At 42.4% G+C, this 21,812-nt stretch overlaps 1 protein-coding gene across 1 annotated transcript in view; it reads right to left on the bottom strand.

Moving 5' to 3' along the window:
- The window catches only part of GRIK4 (glutamate ionotropic receptor kainate type subunit 4), a 194,179-nt gene that overhangs the window by 81,719 nt on the left and 90,648 nt on the right, over positions 1 to 21,812 (bottom strand). The window contains exons 4-7 of the mRNA XM_015891537.3: positions 21,699 to 21,796; positions 16,348 to 16,513; positions 8,764 to 8,942; positions 2,148 to 2,201 (exon numbers count right to left, since the gene is read on the bottom strand). Coding sequence (XP_015747023.1) covers positions 2,148 to 2,201; positions 8,764 to 8,942; positions 16,348 to 16,513; positions 21,699 to 21,796 — 497 coding nt within the window. The remainder of the gene's footprint in view (positions 1 to 2,147; positions 2,202 to 8,763; positions 8,943 to 16,347; positions 16,514 to 21,698; positions 21,797 to 21,812) is intronic.

The following is a 21,812-nucleotide window of genomic DNA, read 5'->3' as shown; positions in this document are numbered from 1 at the left end:
GAAAATCTGTCAGCAACTTTGAGTTGAAGGGAAGACAACCTCACTCCAGAACATGCTTCACATTACAGGACACCTAAACATTCCTAAATTCCTCCTCTCTCTCTCTTTCCTGGTGGTGAGTGATCCAATGGAAATGGGAAGGAACACTCACACATGGATGGGATGAGTTGCTGCCAGTGAAAAAGAAGTCTTCATGCACTCAGGAAGGATTCTGTGCTTGCAATAAGAAGGAAAGTCTTATTTTATGTCTTTGACGTACAGCATATCATACTGCCAAGGAAGAGTTTTTTAAAAAGCATTTTTAAAGTATTGTAGAGCTACTGAGCAATGTTCACAAGAAAGCCACAACTGAGCAAATGAGGAAGATCTGCCAATGGCAGGAGGAAACTCAGAAAAGTTTATTTCAAGAGCAGAAATTTCACTCCACACCTTCCCAAACCCAGATGTAAATTATAGCATGAAACACCCATTTTAAGGACATCAGAAAGAAAACTCTATGAATTCTCTTCATCCACCACCTTCTCCATCACAAAAGAAATTAGGCCCTTCATAACAGAAATGCCAAATGGATCCCTGACTTCTAAACATGCTGGGAACCAGATGGTTTTGAAAGGTAAAAATAAAATATCTCTTTGGTTCTTTTTTTGAAATTACAGCCAGAAACATTATTACAAAGAAAGGAAGGAGATAAGTTTGCAAATGTTTATGGCCAACACACACACACACATTTGGCAATCATTTTTTGACTCAGTCCCAATGGATAACCCTATCAAGGTTTAAACTGAATGAAGCACAACTCATGAAGCCACTCTTTGTTTTAACCACAGATTTTGAACAAGCTATAGTAGACCATATAACCACCATAAAACCAAAAATCACATTATGGCTTAGCACAATATGTGAACTCAAACAAAATTTAAAGCAAACAATAGCCTAATGTGAAGTATGAATCCAGCCATAGTAGATACAAGCTGTAAACTGAAGAGAAACTGAGTTGAGAGCAAGGATCAATCTGAAAGCCTAACCCTTGGGTGATTTCTCATGTTCAGGAACTTGCTTTCTGTTGCTGGACCGACCACTGCAACAAGGGGAAGGGAAGCCACTCCCTTTCTTTAGCTAAGAAAAGTCACAGTCACAATGGCTGGATTGACGGAACAGGCTAGGTTAGACTATAATGGAGTTAGAGAGTTTTGACATGACATATTTGAGAAGCTGAATTGCGTGCGCCCAGCCAATGAGTCCTGCAGACCAAATGACTACTTCCATTTCAGTCCCTTCAGCTAAAAGGCCTTTTCTATAAATTGTGAATCTCACAGGCCTTGGATGAAGGCTATTACCTCCTCCTGTCATTTTCCTTTAGCATCTAATAGTCTGGAATAGTGTTTCTCAACCTTAGCAACTTTTAAGATACGTGGACTTCAACATCCAGAATTTCCCAGCCATTGTGCTGGGAGTTGAAGTCCATACATCTTAAAAGTTGCTAAGGTTGAGAAACACTGATCTAGAAGGAAACTGCTTTTGAACAAGCATATTTTCTCATTTGTTTGTTTGCTCACAAGAATTTATTCCCACTCAACCCTCAAGACCTGACATGGCTTACCACTTAAAATAAAATACATGCAACTCAGCATCGGCAGAATAATACAAAGATGGTAACCCAATCCTAACCAACAATCAGATAACTCAAGATCGATCCCTGAACCTCCACCCAAACAGGACCATTTTAACAGCTCAGGAGAAAGCCAGTCAGGAGGGTGTTGGGTGCCCCATGGGAGTCAGGTTGCTAGAGAAGGCTCAAAAGTTACTAGTAAATCTTCACTCACTTTTCTTAAAGGGAAGGATATGATTTTGCTCATATTTGCATCTCAACACAAGCCAACAGCAACAACAAAACCCACCCAAAATAGAACACAATGACAAGAACAAAATTCTGCTCCCAGGTGATATATTTTATGGCAACCCCCCCTTTTTTTTTTGAAGGGGGGGTAAATCCAAAGTCTGCAAGGCACCTTCCATTTGGTACTCCTCTTTCTCTATCCGTCCGTCCCTTGCTGGAAGAGCCAGACACTCAATAGCCTCACAGCTTGAACAGACCAGTTTTCATCAGTCAGATGCGTTAGAGGGGAACAGGAAAAAAAAATGCTTACCAGATTAGTGAAGATGTATGTATAATAGGCTGACACCATTCCCAGTTCAGCTGCCTGTAATGCAGAAGAGATGAGAAATCAAACAGGTAAGTCACAATCTGTAAGATCGCTCTGCACTGGCCGATGCATTCTAATTTGAAGCTAACTCAGGGTTCTGCGAAAGGTTTCTCTCTCAGTCCAGACAGCAAGCAGGAGTTTTGCCTTTGAAAATAGTGGGATTCAAAGGAAAAACAATGAGATTTACTCCTTAGAAAAGGTCTGCAGGATACTAGGATATGGCTTAAAGGCCAACTCTCCTGTGGGCTCCTGTTTCTGATGTAGGTCCTTCCATGCTGGGTGAATTTCTTCAAATAATATTGGAATCAAGACCGTCTCTACTTGCTTGGAGGGTGTTTGAAGGTGATTGGGGAGTTAGCTGTCAGTATTTAATTAGTTTTTTTTTCCCCCGGTGGGTAGAAAGACTCTCCTATTCTTCCTCTATAGATTTCATCCCTGTTTCCTAACCACTCAGTTGGAAAAAAGACCCCCAAATTAGGAAGGATAAAAAATGTTAGGGGCCCCCTCCCAAGCCCTTCAAACACCACTTTCCAATCTTGCAACCATTTGCTTCTCTTGGGATTTGAGCAGTTCTGAACTCTGGGAATCCATAGAAACTATCCTGAAGCAAATGACTGATTGTAATTGAGTGCATTTGTTTCTTTCTTGAGCTCTTTGTCACCTGGATGACTTTTTTTTTAAGTTCCTGCACCACCGCAGGCAACTGTTTCAATTGTGCTACGCTTAGAAACAAATTTGCAAATGCAAATGAAGACTGCCTTTACACACACATACACACACTGGGAGTGAGGTGGCAATTCTGAACATGACTGTAGTTCATTTCAGTTCAACAGCTTCATGTGTTGCAGAAGAGGAAAGGGAGGGAGGAAGCGCCAGAATAGGTCTGCTCACTAAGACCGAACTGGCTCCAAACATCCCCAGGGATGTCTGCAAGGTGTAATAAAAAAAAAGTCAAAATGGGAGCCATGACAATATGGGGAAATCTCCGCTTGATTTTTATGTGCTTTGCGTGTGCATTGATTGCATCATCCTGACCACCATTCTTGGCTTCTTTTAACATACCCTGTCCATCCCCATCAGGTCTCTCTTCTGCAGTTCCCAGAAAGAACATGAACAGATTTCCAGGCTAGACTACAATGATACGCTCTGCCTGGGGCCTCCCTCTGAAACTTGGAAGTCTTATCTGGCAGCTGCTTGGTTTTTGAGCAAGATAGAACATGGATCAGGCACTAACCACACTAGTTGCTAATATCCTTGCAGGCTCAGGTCCCAATGCTGGTCTTTACCTGATACTCCAAGTAGCCTAGGGCTAGATGGTGGAAACTAGGTTGCTTCCCCTGGTTCCTGGGATTGCAGACGTAATGTTTTCACCTTGCCCCTGTTATGCCATAAAAAGGGGCAACCCCTCTGTGGCTTAATTGCATGTTAAATTACCTTTCAGTTCTTGCTGTGCATCTCTGGGCTGGAAGAAAATGCTTCTAAGGAAGAGGCAAAGGCTCTTCACCTGATTTTAGGCAAGTCAGAGACAACGCGTCATGAGCCTGCCTGTTACCAAGGAGCTCGCTTGCCTCATTTTTTGAGGCTTGCCTTATGCCTGTTGACTTTGAGTAATCCGGAGCCCTGCTGGGAAAACACACTTCATTCCTGGTGCATTTGTCTAAGAGTCATGCCCTGTTTGCCCAGGACCCCCGCTGAAAGGTAAGCCCAAATACAGGGGGGTGAAAAAAAGGGGACACCAAGAAATGCACAAAGAGATTCCCAGAGAGCCAACTTGGTCTCCTGTTGCATACGTCGCTTCTTTTCCTCTCCTGGGCACCGTTCTGTGCCTGTTTTTCAGCTTGGATGGGCAGGCACGTCTGTTCTTCCTGCTTCTAGCTTTGAAGTCAGGTCCTTTGGATTCCAAGGGCAGATCATCAAAGAAAGGCCACCAATTATTTTCCCTGGCTTTCTTTATGCAAGCATGCTGGCAGGTGGGAGCCAGGATGGGTCTGTCAGGGAAAGAGGCATCTGTGTATCTCTGAACCATGTGGGAGAGGGTATGAACTGAGAAGCAATGACAGAAGCATGCTTTGAGGTTGGCAGGACTGTCGAGCAGAGTTCAGCTGGAGCTCCATAAATCAAAGAGAGTCCCCCAACAAGACAAGTGAAAAGCACGGGGAAGCGGCTGGGGGTCACAGAAAGCAATGTCCTGCAGTGCGTCCTAAGATGAAACATGGCACTCTGATTGGCACAGCACCGGAAGAGGAGAATGGAAGCGAGACCATGCTGAAGACAGAGAAACTTCACAACGCATATGCTCTACTTGCACCAGCTCTGACTGGAGATTGAGAAGGCATTTCTATTCATCTGAAATTAGCCAGTCTGCACCTCCTGGACCTATATATGAACTGGAGCCCAGTTCCAGGCTGACGTAGTAAGAAAAAACTGCCCACCAAACACTATGGACCAGGAAAATGTAAATTTGTTGAATTAGGCAATAGCCATTGGCCAAATAGTGAATATGCTAAGAAATGTGCATACACAAATGTATATATTAATAAACACAAACAAATAGTCATGCTGACACTGTCTCGCTCTCTCTCACTGCCAGATTTGGAAACCGACGTGGAAGTAGCTTGAAATAAATTTAGCACTGAGGTTGGGGAATAATTGAGTGAAGCTGAAATCGACAGTTTTATCTATTCCTCACTTTGATGAGTCTGAGCCTTCATGGCCTAGAGTTATAAACTTCAATGGCCATAAGCTGAATTTTTACATCTGATTATCGGATTTTTTTTTTTAAAAGGGAACCAACTATATGATGTATATCCAAGTGATCTCATCTGAATCTTCCAGCTCTGTGTAGGTGTGCAGAAACATTGGAGATGGGACAAGCATTTCAGATAGGAGGATAGATCAGGTGTCCTCTTGCTACTTAGCAGGTAGTGGGCCAGATGAGGAGAACACTGTCATCTGAGCTGGTTCTATAGCTGTTGGAGGAGAGACCATAGCTCAATGGTGAAGCATCTTTTGCATGTTGATAATCCTCGGAAGGACCATCTTCTGGTGGCCCAAGACAATTGCCAGTCAGGGGTTATAATAATATATTATGCTATGAAACAATTTTGGCCAGTAGAAGACTCCTAAATTCTTGTGGTCTCACAGTGGCTTTTTTTTGTCCAACTCATCGATAAAGACCAGTCAAAGACCTAGTGGTTTGTGCAATAGGCTAAACTTCATTAATGTTAAATTCGGTTACATTTTTTTGTGAGTTGAGGGATTGGGTGAACCTACTATAGCCCATTTGGTCAGTTAATGATTCAATTAAGTGTACATGTCCAGGAACTGAGTGATTTCATCAACCAAGATAAATACAGTATGTTCTGCAACTGCACCACAAAGTTATGACAAGAAAATGCCACAGGGGACAGAAACAGGCTGGAAGAAGAATTATCCAGAAGAGCTGCTGCTGAAAAGGAAGGGGTAAAGTAAGGATTCAGCTTTAGAAAGGAGGTCAGGAGAAGACAGTCTTCTCCTGATTACTTGACTATCTGGTGAGGTGAATTCTGCCTTGTGGTCCAAAGCTCTGGATTAGGTTCATCTGTCCTGATTTCACATCTGGCCAACCCTGGGCCACACAAATAACTACCTTTAATCCTTGCCACCTATCTTGGCCTCATCTGCCCTCCCCACAGAGGAGCTCTCAGAATGCCAGTTGGTTGAACTGTCAGTTTAAGAAGATGAGACATACAACTGCCAGAACTATATTGCTTGATTTTATTCTTTCCCCAGTCTTCTGTAAGCATTCCCAGCTTAAATGAGCCAAGCGAAGAAGCCTGGTTTTAAGAAAAATCCATGTAACCCTTTCCATCTTTGATGTTTTTATGTTGGGCACGAGAGGAGAATGTCTCCAAGAAAGGAAGGGGAAGAGGAACAAGTCTCCAAAATTCCATTGGTTCTGTAGCTGTGCATTGTGCAACATTACTATGGCAACAGGATAAAGGAATAGCCCTCAATACTGAGCGGATTCATTCAAATCCTTTATTAACTTAGCTGAGAGAGACAGAGACACAGAGCAGCAGAGAAACCCCATATCTTGGCTCTGATTTCCCACCCTGAACACAAGCCATCAAGGGGTTGCAAACAAATCTCTCCTTTGAGTTCAGTGTGCACACACATGCACAGCTCTGACACTCGCCCCGGGAGCTGTGTGATTAAAACAGTACTGTGCTGTGCTTAGGAGATGGCTTTCCTTGTCAAGGATCCCTCCCAAGAACCAGGCAGTTTTTATTAGCGGGTGACTTTACTCCATGGATGCAAGACAAACATGCCTCTGTACCTGGCTGGCTAATCAGGGGGGCAACTTTGCATCAGTACAAAAGCTGAGACTCTGGATCGTCAATGCAGGGCTACATTTTCATATCTTCCTCTACCTCCCCTAAGCCACACTGCTCACCTCTGAACTCTGTGGGACACAACCATTAAACTACATAACAGAAGTGGCCACCCACATTTAGTTTTCTTGGGGAAACTTTCCTTCCTCTTCTAAGGAATGATCCTTAGAGGTGTGTTTTTGTGGTGTTTCAGGGCAACATGGATTCCGTGCATTAGAGAATAATGACAAGGAATAATACAAGCACCAGCCTCAGATGAACTCAACTTGACCCTACCAGAAAAGCCTTTCCTGTTGTGTTGGGCACTTAAATACATGTGCCTTAGGGTTAGGGCAAAATTTTTAAATATGTTTGGCCATTGGTCAAAGCAGCGCTCAATAGAATATTCTGGAAGCTGCAATGGCTTCTGGTTGCTTTCTGGGTGCAATTCAAGGTGCTGGCTACCACCTATAAAGCCCTTCATGGCACAGGGCCTGGTTATCTGAGGGACCACCTACCCCTAATTGCTTCTGCCCATTCTTTACAATCAGGTAGAGGGGACATGCTCTGGGTCCCTTTGATTAAACAATGCCTTCTGTCAGGAAGTGCACCTTTTCTGTCACAGGATTGTCCCAGAGATCTGCATGTCCCCTCCTGACAATGCTCAAGAAGTTTTTGAAAATTGTCTGCCCCCTAAGGCCCTGGGGTAGGTTAGGTGCTGAGCCCCTTGTAGAATCGCATCTTTTGAGGAATTGCTTTTTCTGGATCTACATGGTTTGGTTTTTTTTTTTTTACTATCTTTTAATGTTGTAGGCCACCCTAAGACTTATGGAGTTGGATGGCCTTTTATATCCAATGAATCAGTGAATGAACAATAAGAACCAGTTGCCTGATTCCAAAAAATGCTGCTTTCTGGAATGTTCGGTGGTGAGTCCAACCTGAGGAAACAGTTCTGTTGGGAGAAAACGTCCCCCAAATCAGGGCTCTGGCAATAAATTGCTGGCATGAAACAACCAAGGAGGTCTGTACCTTGATCAGGCAGGGTTTTAAACATCTGCATTATTCCTGAATAATCTAGAATCCTCTTAGTCTCAGGTAATCAATGGGTTGATGGTGTAGACCTCTATTCTTTCTGGGATCAGATCAGTGGTATATCCAGTTGTTAGCAGCCAGCTAGATATTGCCATGAAACCCACCAGCAGGGCTTGGACTAAATGCATGCCTTTTATTGCCAACCAACCACCACTGTTTTCAATGCCATGGTGCTTGAGACAAGGAGGATTTCACACAATATAACCGTGGTTGCTAATGCCCAGGACACAAGGCTGGTTGACTAGTGACTCTTTCAACATCGTTGCATTCTAACTCCCAGCATCTCTCAGCCTTGTCATGCCGATTGGAAGCCATTTCTAGTTGAAGTTTTAGCAGGAGCTGCAAGACCGTAGATTTTTCAGCCTTACGCTAACAGAGAAAAGTCTCTGAAACCGCATCACATAACAGTTTCAGACCCTATGCTGCAATTTACAAAGTCCGTTGCTTCAAATCTTAGGTTCTGAAATATCTCCACCTTTTGCACCAAGCAGGTTAGGCAGCGTCAAAGTTGCCTTCTCTCACAGGCCCATGGGTGTGAACTGAATACCGCCCCCAATCAGCCCTGCCCAATGACATGCCAATGTGTGTTGATGAAGAAGTGGATCTAAACTCTCATTTATAAATTGTTTATTTTGTTTCTCTTTTTGATGGACTGTTCAGGAACACTGCCAAATACTTCAAAGCCTGAAGGGCCCAATGTTCTGACTCTCATAACTAATCTTGGGGAAAGGAAGGAAAATGATAAATTTTTCAAAACACTTGGAGAAAATAAAAAGTCAGGCAGAGAAAATAACCACAGATGTAGAACAACAGAATACTCGCAATAACTTTCTCAGACTGGAAAGCTCAATTATTTTTGGACAGCTGGAAGTTCATGCCTTTGTGTTTGGATTTTCCTTTCAGCTAACTGACTTGGCCTCTCTGAATTCTATGCTTTTCTAAAATCCATTTAAAGTGAGAACTATCTCAACAATTTTTTCTGAGCTAAGTATGCACGTCAGGAGGTGTATTTCTTTCTGCCCATTGCTTAACGTCTTGTACCCAGGTTCCAAATTCTAACATGAAAATCCTATCCCAAACTTGTAGAGAAGCTAGGAATCATCACCTACTCTTACCTTCTTAAGGATCACGTGGGACATGGAAGCATTGGCGTGCACAATGATGGTGGCTGTTTTATCATCCCTGATCTCCTTTAGCAGTGGTGTGGGATCCCAGCTTTCATCCAACATCCGAACTGAGAGAGTCTCCTTAGAGATAAGGAACTGTCGGAGCAATTTCTCTAGGTTTAGAAGGCCTGTAGGTGAGAGGAACACAGATTAAGTATTAAGTATTATTAGATTTCATCCATCACCAGCCTCTCAAGACCCAAATTATTTAGTCTAGGTCAGTTAAAAAGTCTGGAAATATAGTGCAGGATTTGAATCTGCAAGCTTACCCTATCTTTTCCTTAGTTAAATGAAAATAACCAGAAAGGCAGTTCACACCTTAGTGGGTCCTTTCTTGGATGAAGGTTGCCAGTTTCTTTTCCTGGCATGACTACTGTTCACTTGTCAACTCATTGTGAAAAAATTCAACAGGTACAATATTGACTGGTGCAGAGGCCTGATTGACTTATTATAAGCCATCAAGTCAGTGTTAGCGACCACATGGATAGACTTCCTCCATGAGGATCTGTCCCTAACCTGGTCCTTCAGGTCTTCTAGCAGCGCACCCATCACTGCTGTAATTGTCCATCTACATTCCTGCTGGTCATCCTCTTCTTCTCTTTCCTTCCGCCCTTCCCAGCATGAGAGCCTTCTCCAGAGAACTAGGTCTTCCCTTAATGTGTCTGAAGTAGGATAATTTGAGCCTGATCATTTGTGCCTTGAGTGAGAACTCTGGGTTGATTTGTTCAATTATCTGTTTTCTTGACTGTCCATGATGTTCTCAGAAGTCTTCTCCAGCTACCAAAGTTCAAGAGCATGACTATTTTTTCTATCCACAGAGATCTGTATCTGTGAAAGTTTGGGACTGCAGCATTTTGTAAGAATCACTCACCAACCCGCTTCTATTATGAGTTGCTCCTTCAAGTAGATCTTGATACCTATGGGCTATACTGTATAAATAAAGCTATGTACTTTCTTGGCAACAGTACAGAAATACCACTATTGTACTTTGTTCCAAGACATTGATTTTATCACTTCTTAGTCTTGCCTGCAGACCTGGAGTTTCCTTGGTGGCCTCCCATCCAGTTACTAACCAACTCTAACCCTGCTTAGCTTTTTTATGATCAACAAGTTCAGCTAGGGTCTGGCTCCAAAGTTTAAATCAGTGTTTCTCAACCTTGGGAACTTTAAGATGTGTGGACTTCAATTCCCAGAATTCCTCAGCCAGCATGGTTGGCTGGGGAATTCTGGGAATTGAAGTCCACACATCTTAAAGTTCCCAAGGTTGAGAAACACTGGTTTAAATTTACCTGCAGAGGTTAGGTAGCAAAACATAGCAGGCTTTGTTTATTTATATCTTCCTCTACCAAGTCACATCTCTTTTAATCCCACAGAGTAGCCTTCCCCAACCAGGTGCTCTCCAGATGTGTGGGGAACTTTGGGAAATGCTGCCCCTACATACCTGGGAAGGTATCAGATTGGAAAATCTATCAGAGAGGGAGAGCAATGAGTCATGCCCATTTTTTCCTCTGTTCTACTGCTTATCTCAGTATGAACCAAGAAAGATAACCTGGACAAGTTTTATAATTCTTGTTTCTCAGGTATTTTATTGGTCTTTTTCTGAAATTGCACCCAAGTTACCAAGTCCAGTCTCTGTGCCAATGTTCAGACTATTGCAACAAATCATGTCATGTTTTTCATAACAAACCGAATTTTTGACTGTTATACAATGCAGCTCAAGCTATCAGCCTAAGACAAGGGTTCTTAAACTGGGGGGAATTACGCCCAAGGAGGTCATTGGGGTGTATCCTGGGGGTAATGGGAGCAATTTGTAACTGCTTGTTTGTGAGCTGAGGATCCAGTTTGGGACTGCTGAGATGCCTGTGTAAAACAGTCTGTTCTTTTTTGGGGGCCGGGGGGGGGGCGTTAATGACATTATTTGAGACTGGGAAAAGGGGTAATTGGGTCAAACCATTTAAGAATCACTGGCCTAAGAGATGCAGGCTATCCCAGACTTTTATTGCTTAAGGTATCCAGTATAATAGAAGGATGTTTCATAATGTGCGAGAGCTTGTCTTCTGGTTTAATTGACATCTATGCTCTGACACAGTAAGAAATCCATGCAGAATTGGGCATAAAGTCTTTACACCCATAACATTCAAAGACAGGGAACTCCCTGAAAGAAAGGCATGTCTCCCTTTGAATCGATTGCTCTGAAAGCCATGTATTTTGCTGATGAACTGCCTTGCTTTTAACTGATTCGAATTAAAATTACAACAATTTGCTACAGGTGACATTCTAGGAATATTTAATGAAGGTAATAACTTAGAAGGCTTTTTTTTTTTTTTAAAAAATGATCTTCTATTTCTTCTCCTCCTTCCCTGGGCCACTTTTCATATGGTACAACTGTAATGAGAATTAATGATATCTGACTAAAGTCTACAATTTTTATTCAGTAATAAATGAATCTATAATCAATCATATTAATCCATAGATATAAAGCTTTCAGCCATGAAATAAAATTTTGCAGCTTTGGAGGAAATCTTCCATTTAATTTAGGTTATTTTTATTTGTAAACTATCTAGGAGGGGAAAATGACAATCCTCCATTGCAAAAATGGGATTTCTTTAATTAGAAACTAAGCATTAGATCACTGAAAGCAGAAGGAATGGTTAGGATCACACAGCATGGTTCATAAACCACAGTGGTGAAATTCACAAAAGATGTACAACCCAGGAATCAGGTCATTCACTAAAAGCGGTCCTGTTGCTGGTGGATTTCATAAACCCGGGAGGATCCAGAAGGCAAGTTGCAGGCCTCAAAATCCAAAGAGCTTATCATCCTCAGGTATTCATTTTAATTTGATTATATCCTGTGTATTCTGGGTTCTTCCATCTTTCACTCAGTCACAACGGTAATATCCCATCCCAAAGAAATACAGGCAGCTTTGTCTTCAGAATATAAAGCAAACTGGCCAGCCTGGCACCTCCAAAATCTGTGGCACTGACCTTTCAGTAGACAGGAGCTGACTGTTGGTCAGACCATGAGCCATATCTGAGGGAACTTCTTCCTTCAAGAGATATTAAGAAACCACTTCACTGAAGAAAACATCTTCAGCGCTGCAACGATTGCCTTTTCATGCCTTTGTGAGGTTGAGGCAGTATATCATCCAGACATGACCAGAGATTGACCTATCCATGACAATTTCCTCACCTATAGACTATCTTTCTCCCAGCATATGAAATAATTATGTCTTGCTAGCTTTATTGCATTCAACCTTTTCCCCTCTGCCTTGCCTTGTCTGATTGGGTTGCCCTTCTGAACCTGATCCTGTTTGAACATTCGTAATTAGAAGTACTGGCTTGGAATCCTCATTTGGGGAGCTCTTTCCAGAGAGGCCTGCCTACTCTGCTGCTAAAAAGCTCCAATCCTTCTCCAACATGGATACTTTTTAGGAGTCCCTACCCAGCGTGGCCCCTGCTAAAAATTCTGGGAGTTGAGATCTGTACAGTCAGAGCACATCAAGATTAAGGAAGCCTGCTTTACTGGATTGTGATGGTCTTCCAAAGCAGAACAGAATTTGAGAATGGTGATCTGGGCACTGTTCATCTGAAACAGCAATGCTCCCTTAAGACAAAATAATGAACAGATTTTAACTGCAATAAGCACATGCTGTTCCTCGTACCAAGCCCGGCCTCCATTTATCTTTCCTTTCCCCTGTTTCTCTCGTGCCATATGTCTCTAGATGGAGCCAGGATCTGTCTAATACATTATATAAACTGATGGGGGTGCATCCACGTTTCCAAGTCATTCTACTGCTTGATGGGAAGGACAAGATGGCCCCCTCCCCTGTTACGACCCCTGTGCTGAGACCGACCCTTTTATCATCCAACGGTAGGGCCGGCCTGGTTATGTCTAGACGTTAGCTTAAGTATCATTTCTGGCTGTACAGCCAGCCTGTAAATGCACAGAGCCGATACTCAGAGGCACAACAAAATAAAGTCAAAGGTTCAGATTTCCCCTGCCTGCACAACCATTTAAGTCACTCACAGAAGGTAACTCAAGAGTGCACTATAGCGAAGAAATGTGAAAGAGGAAAATCATAACCGGCGGTTTACCAGCCTGCCTACTCAAGTCCCTTCATGTTGTATTGGTACATTGTTCTTTATCTCCCCTTTGTACCCAGATGTGAACTCATCTGGGGATTAATCTCACGGCAATAGCAAAGAGAATTTATTTTACTAGAGGTGGGATTTAACACTACACAAGAGGACGCCTTGTCACTTAAGCATCACTTAAGCTGTCAAAACAGTGCTCAGCCCCATTCAAGTGGGTAGGTTTAAAACCACCCACTTTTCACATATCTCCCCTTTAGCCTTTGATAGAAAGTAATGTTTCTTTTAGGGACACCTTGTGCAACCAGCAAGCTTTTGTGATTCCCGCCACTGGAGATGAGAGGTATTTACTGCTGGGAAGACAGCGCATGCCGAGAGCAGCTGTACAGGGTTCCATTTGGCTCTGATTTTTTTTTTCAAAAAGGTCAAACAGATGTTTGAAAAATGTAAAACTCTGACTTCCCTTATAAATGAGCTGAACTCCTCTTCTGAAACAATTGAAATCGGCTCAATTTTGAGAGGCAGGGGAGTTTCTCCTCCTTTTCAAGCTACTCCCAGTATCTCAATCTTTCTCAGACTTCGCCCACTAAAACTTGCTTCTCTCCCATCGTCTCTCTCCAGATTTGTCTCCTGACCTTGTTTATGGCCCTTATTTTTGTTGGCAGCAATTAGCGGCTAGCTGGATCTGCTAGCAAAAGCTGTCCATGCACGCAGTAATAAATGGAGGGGGAGAGCCAACAGTTTTTATGCTGATTGGGACCAACGGAAGGTTGGAAGTTCCCCCCCTTTGACCTTTTCTAATTTGATTTCTATTCTCCATTCCCGCACTCCAAATAAAATTAGACCCCACTCTTGCGTATACTAGGGAGATGGGAAATTATCGCCTGTCTAAGCAGCTGAAATTTCTCCTGGGTCTTCATGGCTACTATCTCACTCATCTCCTTTTTAAACACTGCTAGTCATTGTACTCTGATTATCTATAATAAGAGTTCTAACCCATGAAGAAGGTTCTAGTCTAAGAAAGAGCCAACTCAATATCCCCTAGGGATGATAAAAATGATGTAGAGCAGGGTTCCTCAACCTTGGCAACTTTAAGACAGGTGGACTTCAACTCCCAGAATTCCCCAGCCAGCTGGCTGGGGAATTCTGGGAGTTGAAGTCCACCTGTCTTAAAGTTGCCAAGGTTGAGGAACCCTGATGTAGAGTAAATAGCATTTCTGCTTTTTTGGTATTCAGCAATAGAGTCTTGAAACATGAAAGGCTGATTTAGATGTTGTTGATGGTTCTACCCTCCATCAGTCTTTCCGAGTCTCTTTTACTAAAGCCCATTGCAAACACCAAATCTAATCTTCCTTAGTGGGTTTCGGGAGAATCACATGGAAGGGCCCACACTGTCTGAGCAAACTAGAAACAGGCAGGTTGTAAATGCAGGGAAGAAAGGTTTGGAATAAATATGGTGGGCTTCTTAGATGCATCTGGTAGGGACTACCGTGTGAGATGGAATGCTGGCAAAATGGGCAGAACCATGTTCTAACAGGCTATTCTCATGTTCTCATTGCCAGTAAGTGGTCTTGGAACCTGGAATTGTCTACAAGATCTCCAGCAATGGTTACTCAGTTGGTTTCACTGCTATCACCAGAATCTACTTGTGCTGTTTTGGGAAACAGCAAAACAGCTCCTGAACTTGATTAAGGACTAGGAAGACTAGCAAGATGAATGCATATGGAAAAGTTCGAATCAATCAATAGGAAAGTTGCTGTGTTTTAAATAAAAAGATAAAAAGCAAAACGTCTTGTACCACAAGTGTACTTCCGCTTCTATCTTTTAAATAAGAGCACACCAGCCTTCTATCCATTCAATCTTATTCAGGTTAGACAAAGAGAATTTAAGTCACAAGGAAAAAGATAAATATTTGCTGGTTAGATCCAATGCTCATTCTACACCGATGCATCTTGATTTGAGAATGAATTCAAGGGGATAAGATATGAAAAGCAATGGAAAAGGTTCCTTTTCTTCCTTATCCAATGCTGTCCATAATTTAGGCTTGTAGTTTAATGTCAGTTTATCCTTAAGCCCTCTTCCCCACTCCACTCCAGCTGGCAGTCAGCTCATCCAGTCGCACCTGATTAAAGCAATCAACCTGACTCAGTTAATGGTGGGTGCCATGCTATTTTAAAAGCAATCTGGTTTCTGAGCTGTCCTATCCAGTTAAACAAAAGATAAAATGAAGCAGAAAAAAAAATTAAGCACCAAGCATCTGTGTTACTCCCCGGCAAGCACGTTCCACTGCTCTAGTGTGCCATACCTTGGGTTTACACAAGGATACAAGTGGGTTAAGGTATGTGTGTGGTGTATATATAGGAACACAGACACTGAAGGCTTCACTGCTGCTGAGGCATAGAGAAGGTTGAAATGTTCCCCAATGGCTTGATGACCTTGCCTTCCTGATTTTGCTCTTCATGTTTAAGACAATGTCTAAGAAAGCACATTATTGACAGTGAACTGCAATGAGTGCTTTCAGGTGGAGAAAATATAGATCAAGGATGGGCAAGATTGTGTCTTTCTTGTTGCTAAAGGCTATAGAGTAGCAGGAACCTTATGCAGGGTCAGTGGAACAAGGGAGGGACCTGCTCCCTCCTTTCCAATTGTCCTCCTAAATGTAATTGATTCTCTACTGCCATTAGCAGGGAAGAAAGAGCTATCTGATTCTCAAAGCTCAGCAGATGACTGGTGACCTAGGTCAGGAAAAAGTAGGCAGAGTTCTGCAGGAAGACCAGGCCGCCCATCCATTAGAGAAATTTGGGACTAAAATACATAATCATAACCATCAAGGGTTATAGTAAAAAGATCTGGACAGTAGCAGGTGGCAAGTAGTTAGAAACCCAGTTTCACATCCATGTAAAGTCACTAGGCAAATTTGTGGTAGTCACACTCTGAGTTCATATAATATACTTGGTTATTGAATTAATCCATTTTATGGCTTCATGCATGCAATACACTGAATTATAAGAGAGCAAAGTGGCGTGGTGTAGACAGTCACAGAATGACCTTGGAGAAAGTTTGAAGAGACAGTAATAACAACATGCCCCCAAAGCCTGGTTTTCTGGTGCGGCCTTCCTTGAAAGTCTGACAGTTGGGTTTACACAACATACCAATCCATTAAAAACAACTAAGACAGCTAAGTTTAACTTGCTATGGGAATGAGACAACCAGGTCTTTAATTGGCTTGCTGTGTGAATGCAAGCTCTGCATGTCCATGGTCAGAACTGATGGTCAGTTGGCCTCCTTGATTTGTGTTTGGTTCTCTCACTTTTTCTGCTATCACTTGGCCTTCCATCAGAGAAGATGCCACGCGTATTCTCATGACAACTGATACAAAATGCTCAGGGAATCAAAAGCTAAATGTTTAATGCTGGGTGGCCTATATGACCGTTCTTACATTCAGCTTTGGCACAGATGAGGCAGGCAGTGGTGCAGTTGAAGAAATTCAGGATCCCAGCAACAGCCACACTGATGTCAGTGTTGCTGGGATGGAGGTTCAAGGTGGTGAATCTCTGGAACTGGAGCTTGAGGAACTCTTCCGGAGCAACCTTGAAATGAGGAACCTGAAAGGGGAAGAGAGAAGCAGAGTATTTGGAGAAAACAGACAAGAAAAAGGCAAGATATGTTATCCAGCAGAACCGGTTCCTAAGAAATGAAGGTCTTCAAACAAAAGCTGGATAGCCATCTGTCTGAAATGCTTTAGCAGATCCTGCATCAAGCAAAAGGTTGGATAAATAACTCCTCAGGATTCTTATATTCCTGTGATTCCATGAGTCATCGTATCTTATAAACGTTAAAGGCCACACGGAAGCTCCAATTAGTCCACAATGCAGTGGCCAAACTATTGGCAGGTACACCAGTCCTTCAGGCATGGCACTAATTTCCTATCAGCTTCTGAGTGCAATTTAAGCTGCTGTTTTTGACCTTTAAAGCCATCCATGGCTTGGGGCTGGCTTAAACCTTGACCACCTTTATTCTGACCTGCCTAATGGGCAGCTTCCAGGAGAATCTGCTTATAGTTGTGAGCAAAGGAAAATGAAGGCCCACAGATACTGCTTTTCCATTGTGACACCAGGATTATGAAACTCTGGCTCCTGAATTTCAGTCAGCTCCTTCATCATGTTAGAGTTTAGAAAATGTCTTTAAAAAGAATTTTGTGAGAGGGCTTTTGATTCTTAAATGATACCATCTTTTGTCTTCGTTATTTGGTTGATTGTTTCCACTATACTTATTTTACAGTTTTAATTTTTTATGCTTTTTTATGAGTTTGTACTGTAGCATGGCTGTTTTAATGGCATGATTGTAACATGCTGAGAGCCTGTTGATTGCAGCGGGTAACAAAAAAATGAATAACCAAATACAGAATTTCAATAGGGGATTGCAAGGAAGTGCAGATCGGCTCTGATTCAGTGCAAATCATTGATTCAACTTAGATCACTGTTCTGATCGTTCAAATATATTTAGACAATCAAATCTGAATTGATGCTCTGATTTGAAATATTGAATTGGTCTGATTTGATTTTCTGAGTCGGTCTGAAAAGAAAAGGGGCTCTGCTTGTGGGAAAGCCCTCCCAAATTGCTGAATTGACTTGGAGAAATTTCTTTTGACAAATAGATCTGAATTGTCAGTTCAACTCAGAACTGTGGTTCCATTCAGAGCTTTGGCCCAAATGCCTTCAAATCAAATCTCCCAGCTGAAACATCTCCCAGTCATTTCACATTGCATGACAGATCCATAATGCAAAATTCAGGCCCATCTTGCAGGATCTAGTAGGTTTGCTTGACATCTTTTCACAATTACTTGTTTCAAAAATGTCATCACAAATAATTACATTTGGCCAGCAGGTTTTACGTGATGGCGCATTTGTAGAGCTAATTTAAAATCATTAGTATTATATTATTAATGATATTAATATTAATGCAATAGCTCATTAATCAGTGTAAAGGAAGGAGAGTCTTCCAATTCCTTGGCAAGCACTGCAACACTATGCTGTGAGCAAAGGACACTGCAGCAATTTTTAAAAAAAATGTTGCATGCATCTTGGGATGTGATGTTATGGAACCCTGCAGAAAGGAGATATGAGAAAATGACAGAGATCAGGAACTTTGGGGCTGGGCAGGAAGAGGGCAATAGTCTGCATTGTTTTGTTTTTGCAAAGTGCATGGCTTAAAAGAAACTTCAGAGAGAAACATCTGGTAATTCTTCATTAGGAGGAACATCAATTCCTCTTTCCCTCTGTTCCTGGGACATCCCAAAGCAACTCACCCAGGTCTGCAATGTTGTTCATCTTGGGGGAAGTGGGTTAGCTAGCTGTACTGAAGGTCTAAGCAGTTTGCTTGGAAATCAGAAAGTCAAAGAACAATTTGCCTCGATTTTGCTGCAAAGCCCTCAGCTCAAGCTTGAGAAAGCCAGGAGCAGGAAACACTGTAGTCCTCCAGGTAACAGCCTTCAGTGAGAGGAGTTGGGGCATTTACAGAATGGATCTGTTGCTCGCTCAGCAATGCTGGATGGAATCTGAGCACTGCAGCCAATGTCACCACTTGGGTAGAAGAGCTGTGATGCAAGAGATGCTTGGGGTCAATGCAGCTCAGCCCTGCAGCCTCAACTGACATGGCACAATTCGTGCTTCAAGTTCCTTTGCCTTGTACAGCTCTTACACATTTTGACAAATTGTCATCTTGCTTTTCTGCCTGGCTCAGGGAGATGATTTGTCCTGATTCTCTCTGGTCCTGCAAAGGTTTTTGCAGGACAATGCAGGGCAGGTTCTGTTGGCAATCCTTCACACGGAGGTCCTCCAGATAAAAAAGGGAGATCCAGCAATAATTCTTAGAGCCTTTTCAAGCTAACAAATTTTTATGGCATTAAGACTCCATGAACTAGTGCTAACTTCCTCGGGTAAATAAAATGTAGGACACAGTTAACAGTGCGGACATATATAGAAGAAAGAACTGGTGGACAGAATGATTAATTTTTCCTAAAATATAAAAAATACACACTGGGAGGGGTATCGCAAAATACACTCACAAAATCAGAGATCATGGATATCAAAAGCCAGTGCTGTGAAGCAAAATGCCAGTGTCACTTTTTAAGACAATAGGGTGTGTCAAATTTCTTAATACACTGTCTTACACTTTGACAGGACATGACATTCTGCTCCCGTCCCAATTCTCCTTAAGCAAAAAAAAAAAAAAACAGTTTTGGGGAATTTTGTCAGACGTAAATAAGCCTGTGCATTTTAATCAAGTGCATGGATGCCAGACAAGGACATTGCTGTGGTCTTCTTCTAACCTCTCGACCATCTGGATCCTTTATTTAGTCTTCCTCTTAGCTCCGGTGTCCTTACTGGATTTTTTCCCCTTGAAATACTCTCCTGATTGCACAAATTCATCAGTTTTGAAACCACTGTACAAGATTCTGGAGGAGCCACCAAGATGGCAAAACCAAACTATCTGGATACATCCTTTCCAGGACCATAAGAACTTGCTTGCCAGCTGGCAAAAAAGTAAGAACTCTTGAGATGAAACAAGTAAAAAAAAAGCTAAGATCAATGGGATGTGATGGTGTTAATCAGGATGAATATCAGCACGAACTGCTAATGGTGGGAATCTGACCCTGAAGGATGTTCTCAATCTGAGCTTGAGCCAGGAAACTAACCCACTGTGGGCAATAGAAGTAGAGTTGGCAGAGGAAAGACAGGAACTAGGATTGACTGGAAGGCCAATGGGCCATTGCTTCTGGCAGCAGGGATGCGGGAGAAAATGGGCCACCTGAAGCCAATAAACTGCTGTAATGGCCCTTGAGAGTTACCAGTTCAGTTTGCACTCATTTATTTGGACTTGGTCAGCAGGTGGGTGGGTAGATTGGGTGAAGTGGCAATATTATCGTGCATGCAAATGGCTATGACAGTTTTAAAGTTTGTATACTCCCCCCCCCCCAAGTAATTCATCAGGACACTACATTTGTTTTACTTTCTCCTGTAAAAAAATGGGAAATTGTATCATCAGCCATCCTTTTGCCACTGAATGCTGGAGGTGCCAGCCTGTAAAAATAGGTTTGGGCCACCTGTGGCCCAGAAGGCACAATATTGCCATTCCTGGTTTAGCTCTAATGCTCTCTACGTTGCCTGGAATTCACCAATATCTCGCCCTTAGATATTTCCCAGTCTGGCTGCCTATGATGCAAACCTTTATTCTCTGTGAATCCATACTTCATTACTTATCTTGATACAGAGTTACTAAGAAGACAGTGGTCGCCAAAGATGATGAAGAAGATAAAAAGACACCAAACAGGATAAGGATTTGAACAAAGAAGAGAGGGGACAGATTGGGGAACGTTCTTGCAGCCCAAAATGGAGGTGCTCAACATTTTCTGGAGCCAAAAGCTGCATCCCAAAAATGATTGGGCAGCACAAGGCCAAAAACAAACCCCCTGTCATTTAATTTGGACTGAATTAAACTATATGGTTAATGGGCTTACTTTTCAATCTTGTATGAAACAATTTTCTCAGCACATACACAGATGCAACCTGCAATTTCACATTTGAAGATCTTTGGTGGACACCGTTGGGGCTTCTTAGATCTTTGAGTCTGCCATAAGGGACAGAAAGTTGCATCGAAACCCAAATCAGCAAAACAAAAAGAAAACATAAAGCAGAGCATTGACTTCTGGGCTTACCTCCTGCACTATTCTGGGGACTCTCCACCATCTGCGCTACCCAGTCTGAATTTGGCCAGGCTTGCATTTGAGACATCACTCAAAAACTTCCTGCGACTAGAACTCATGCCTGACTCATGCATTCAACAAGGCAACAAATAACTACAATTCATTTGAAATGCTTGCTATTGACTTGTTGACTATCAATCACCCCCCAAACTTGGCAGTAAGAGACCAGCTCGAAAGACTGCTAGCTGACAGGAAGATTCTAGCAGGATTGAAGCAGATGAATTATGAGAGGTTGGTCCTGTTCCTGGGAGCAGACATGGATCAGCTCAAGGCACCACCAGGCTTATGAAATATTAAATCAAGAGCACCATCTGGAAATGTATCACATGGATCTGAGGTTAAAACTTCAAACAAAGGGGTGGAACCGGGGTAATGCTTAAATACCACATACCGAGATATCAGATTTACTTGCGTCAAAGAGTGAAAATCTACACTCAGGGCTGAACATCCTCCCACTTTATCTTCAGAGGATCATGTCAAAAGTGGGAGTCAAAACTGTCCAAAATCACAAGAGTGCTTTAGAGGGAGGAATTAAATAGCTCTGTTTTTTCCCTAGAACTTTGATTAGCAGAAAGTTCTCCAAGTTTTTCAGTGGAGGTAGATATTTCTCCATTCAGAGGTGAGCATCCCTGGCTTATTGGCTGTAAATGACCCCTCAAATCATTTTGGGGTGACAAGACTGTACTGTGAGATTCAGCAATAACCTCCCCAGAGATAGGGTAATTTCCATCCATTTTGAGAGGGAACTAAATGAAAACCAGATGAAAACAGACGTGCAAGTTGATTAAAATGGATTACCTAGAAAAGCATTTTAAAATGCAAAGGAAAAAAGGGGGCTAAAATCCTGCCATTGTGTGTGTGAGAGAGAGAGAGAGAAAGAGAGAGAGAGATTAAGGATATCTGGAAAGAAAGTCATTGATCTTGGGAATTTCTAGGTAGACAGCAAGTTCTGTGTTGTATACCTGAGCATTTTAAAAGCACAATGTCTGCAGTTTTACACTAGGAGCAAAATTCATGCCACTCACCTCTTTTTCCCCACAGATATTGCTGATGATCGAGCTGGAAGCAGGGCTTGATGATGGACCCAGGACGCCAACCACCCCTTTGGGAAGGATCTGGCACACTGGTGATCCCCACGG

This window comes from Python bivittatus, unplaced genomic scaffold (genome assembly GCF_059951505.1).
Source record: "Python bivittatus isolate LINGU-HERP-01145 unplaced genomic scaffold, Pbiv_v1 ctg000320_np1212, whole genome shotgun sequence".
Lineage (NCBI taxonomy): Eukaryota > Metazoa > Chordata > Lepidosauria > Squamata > Pythonidae > Python > Python bivittatus.
The sequence above is the reverse complement of the archived record's forward strand: the minus strand, read 5'-3'. Positions and strand labels throughout refer to the sequence as shown.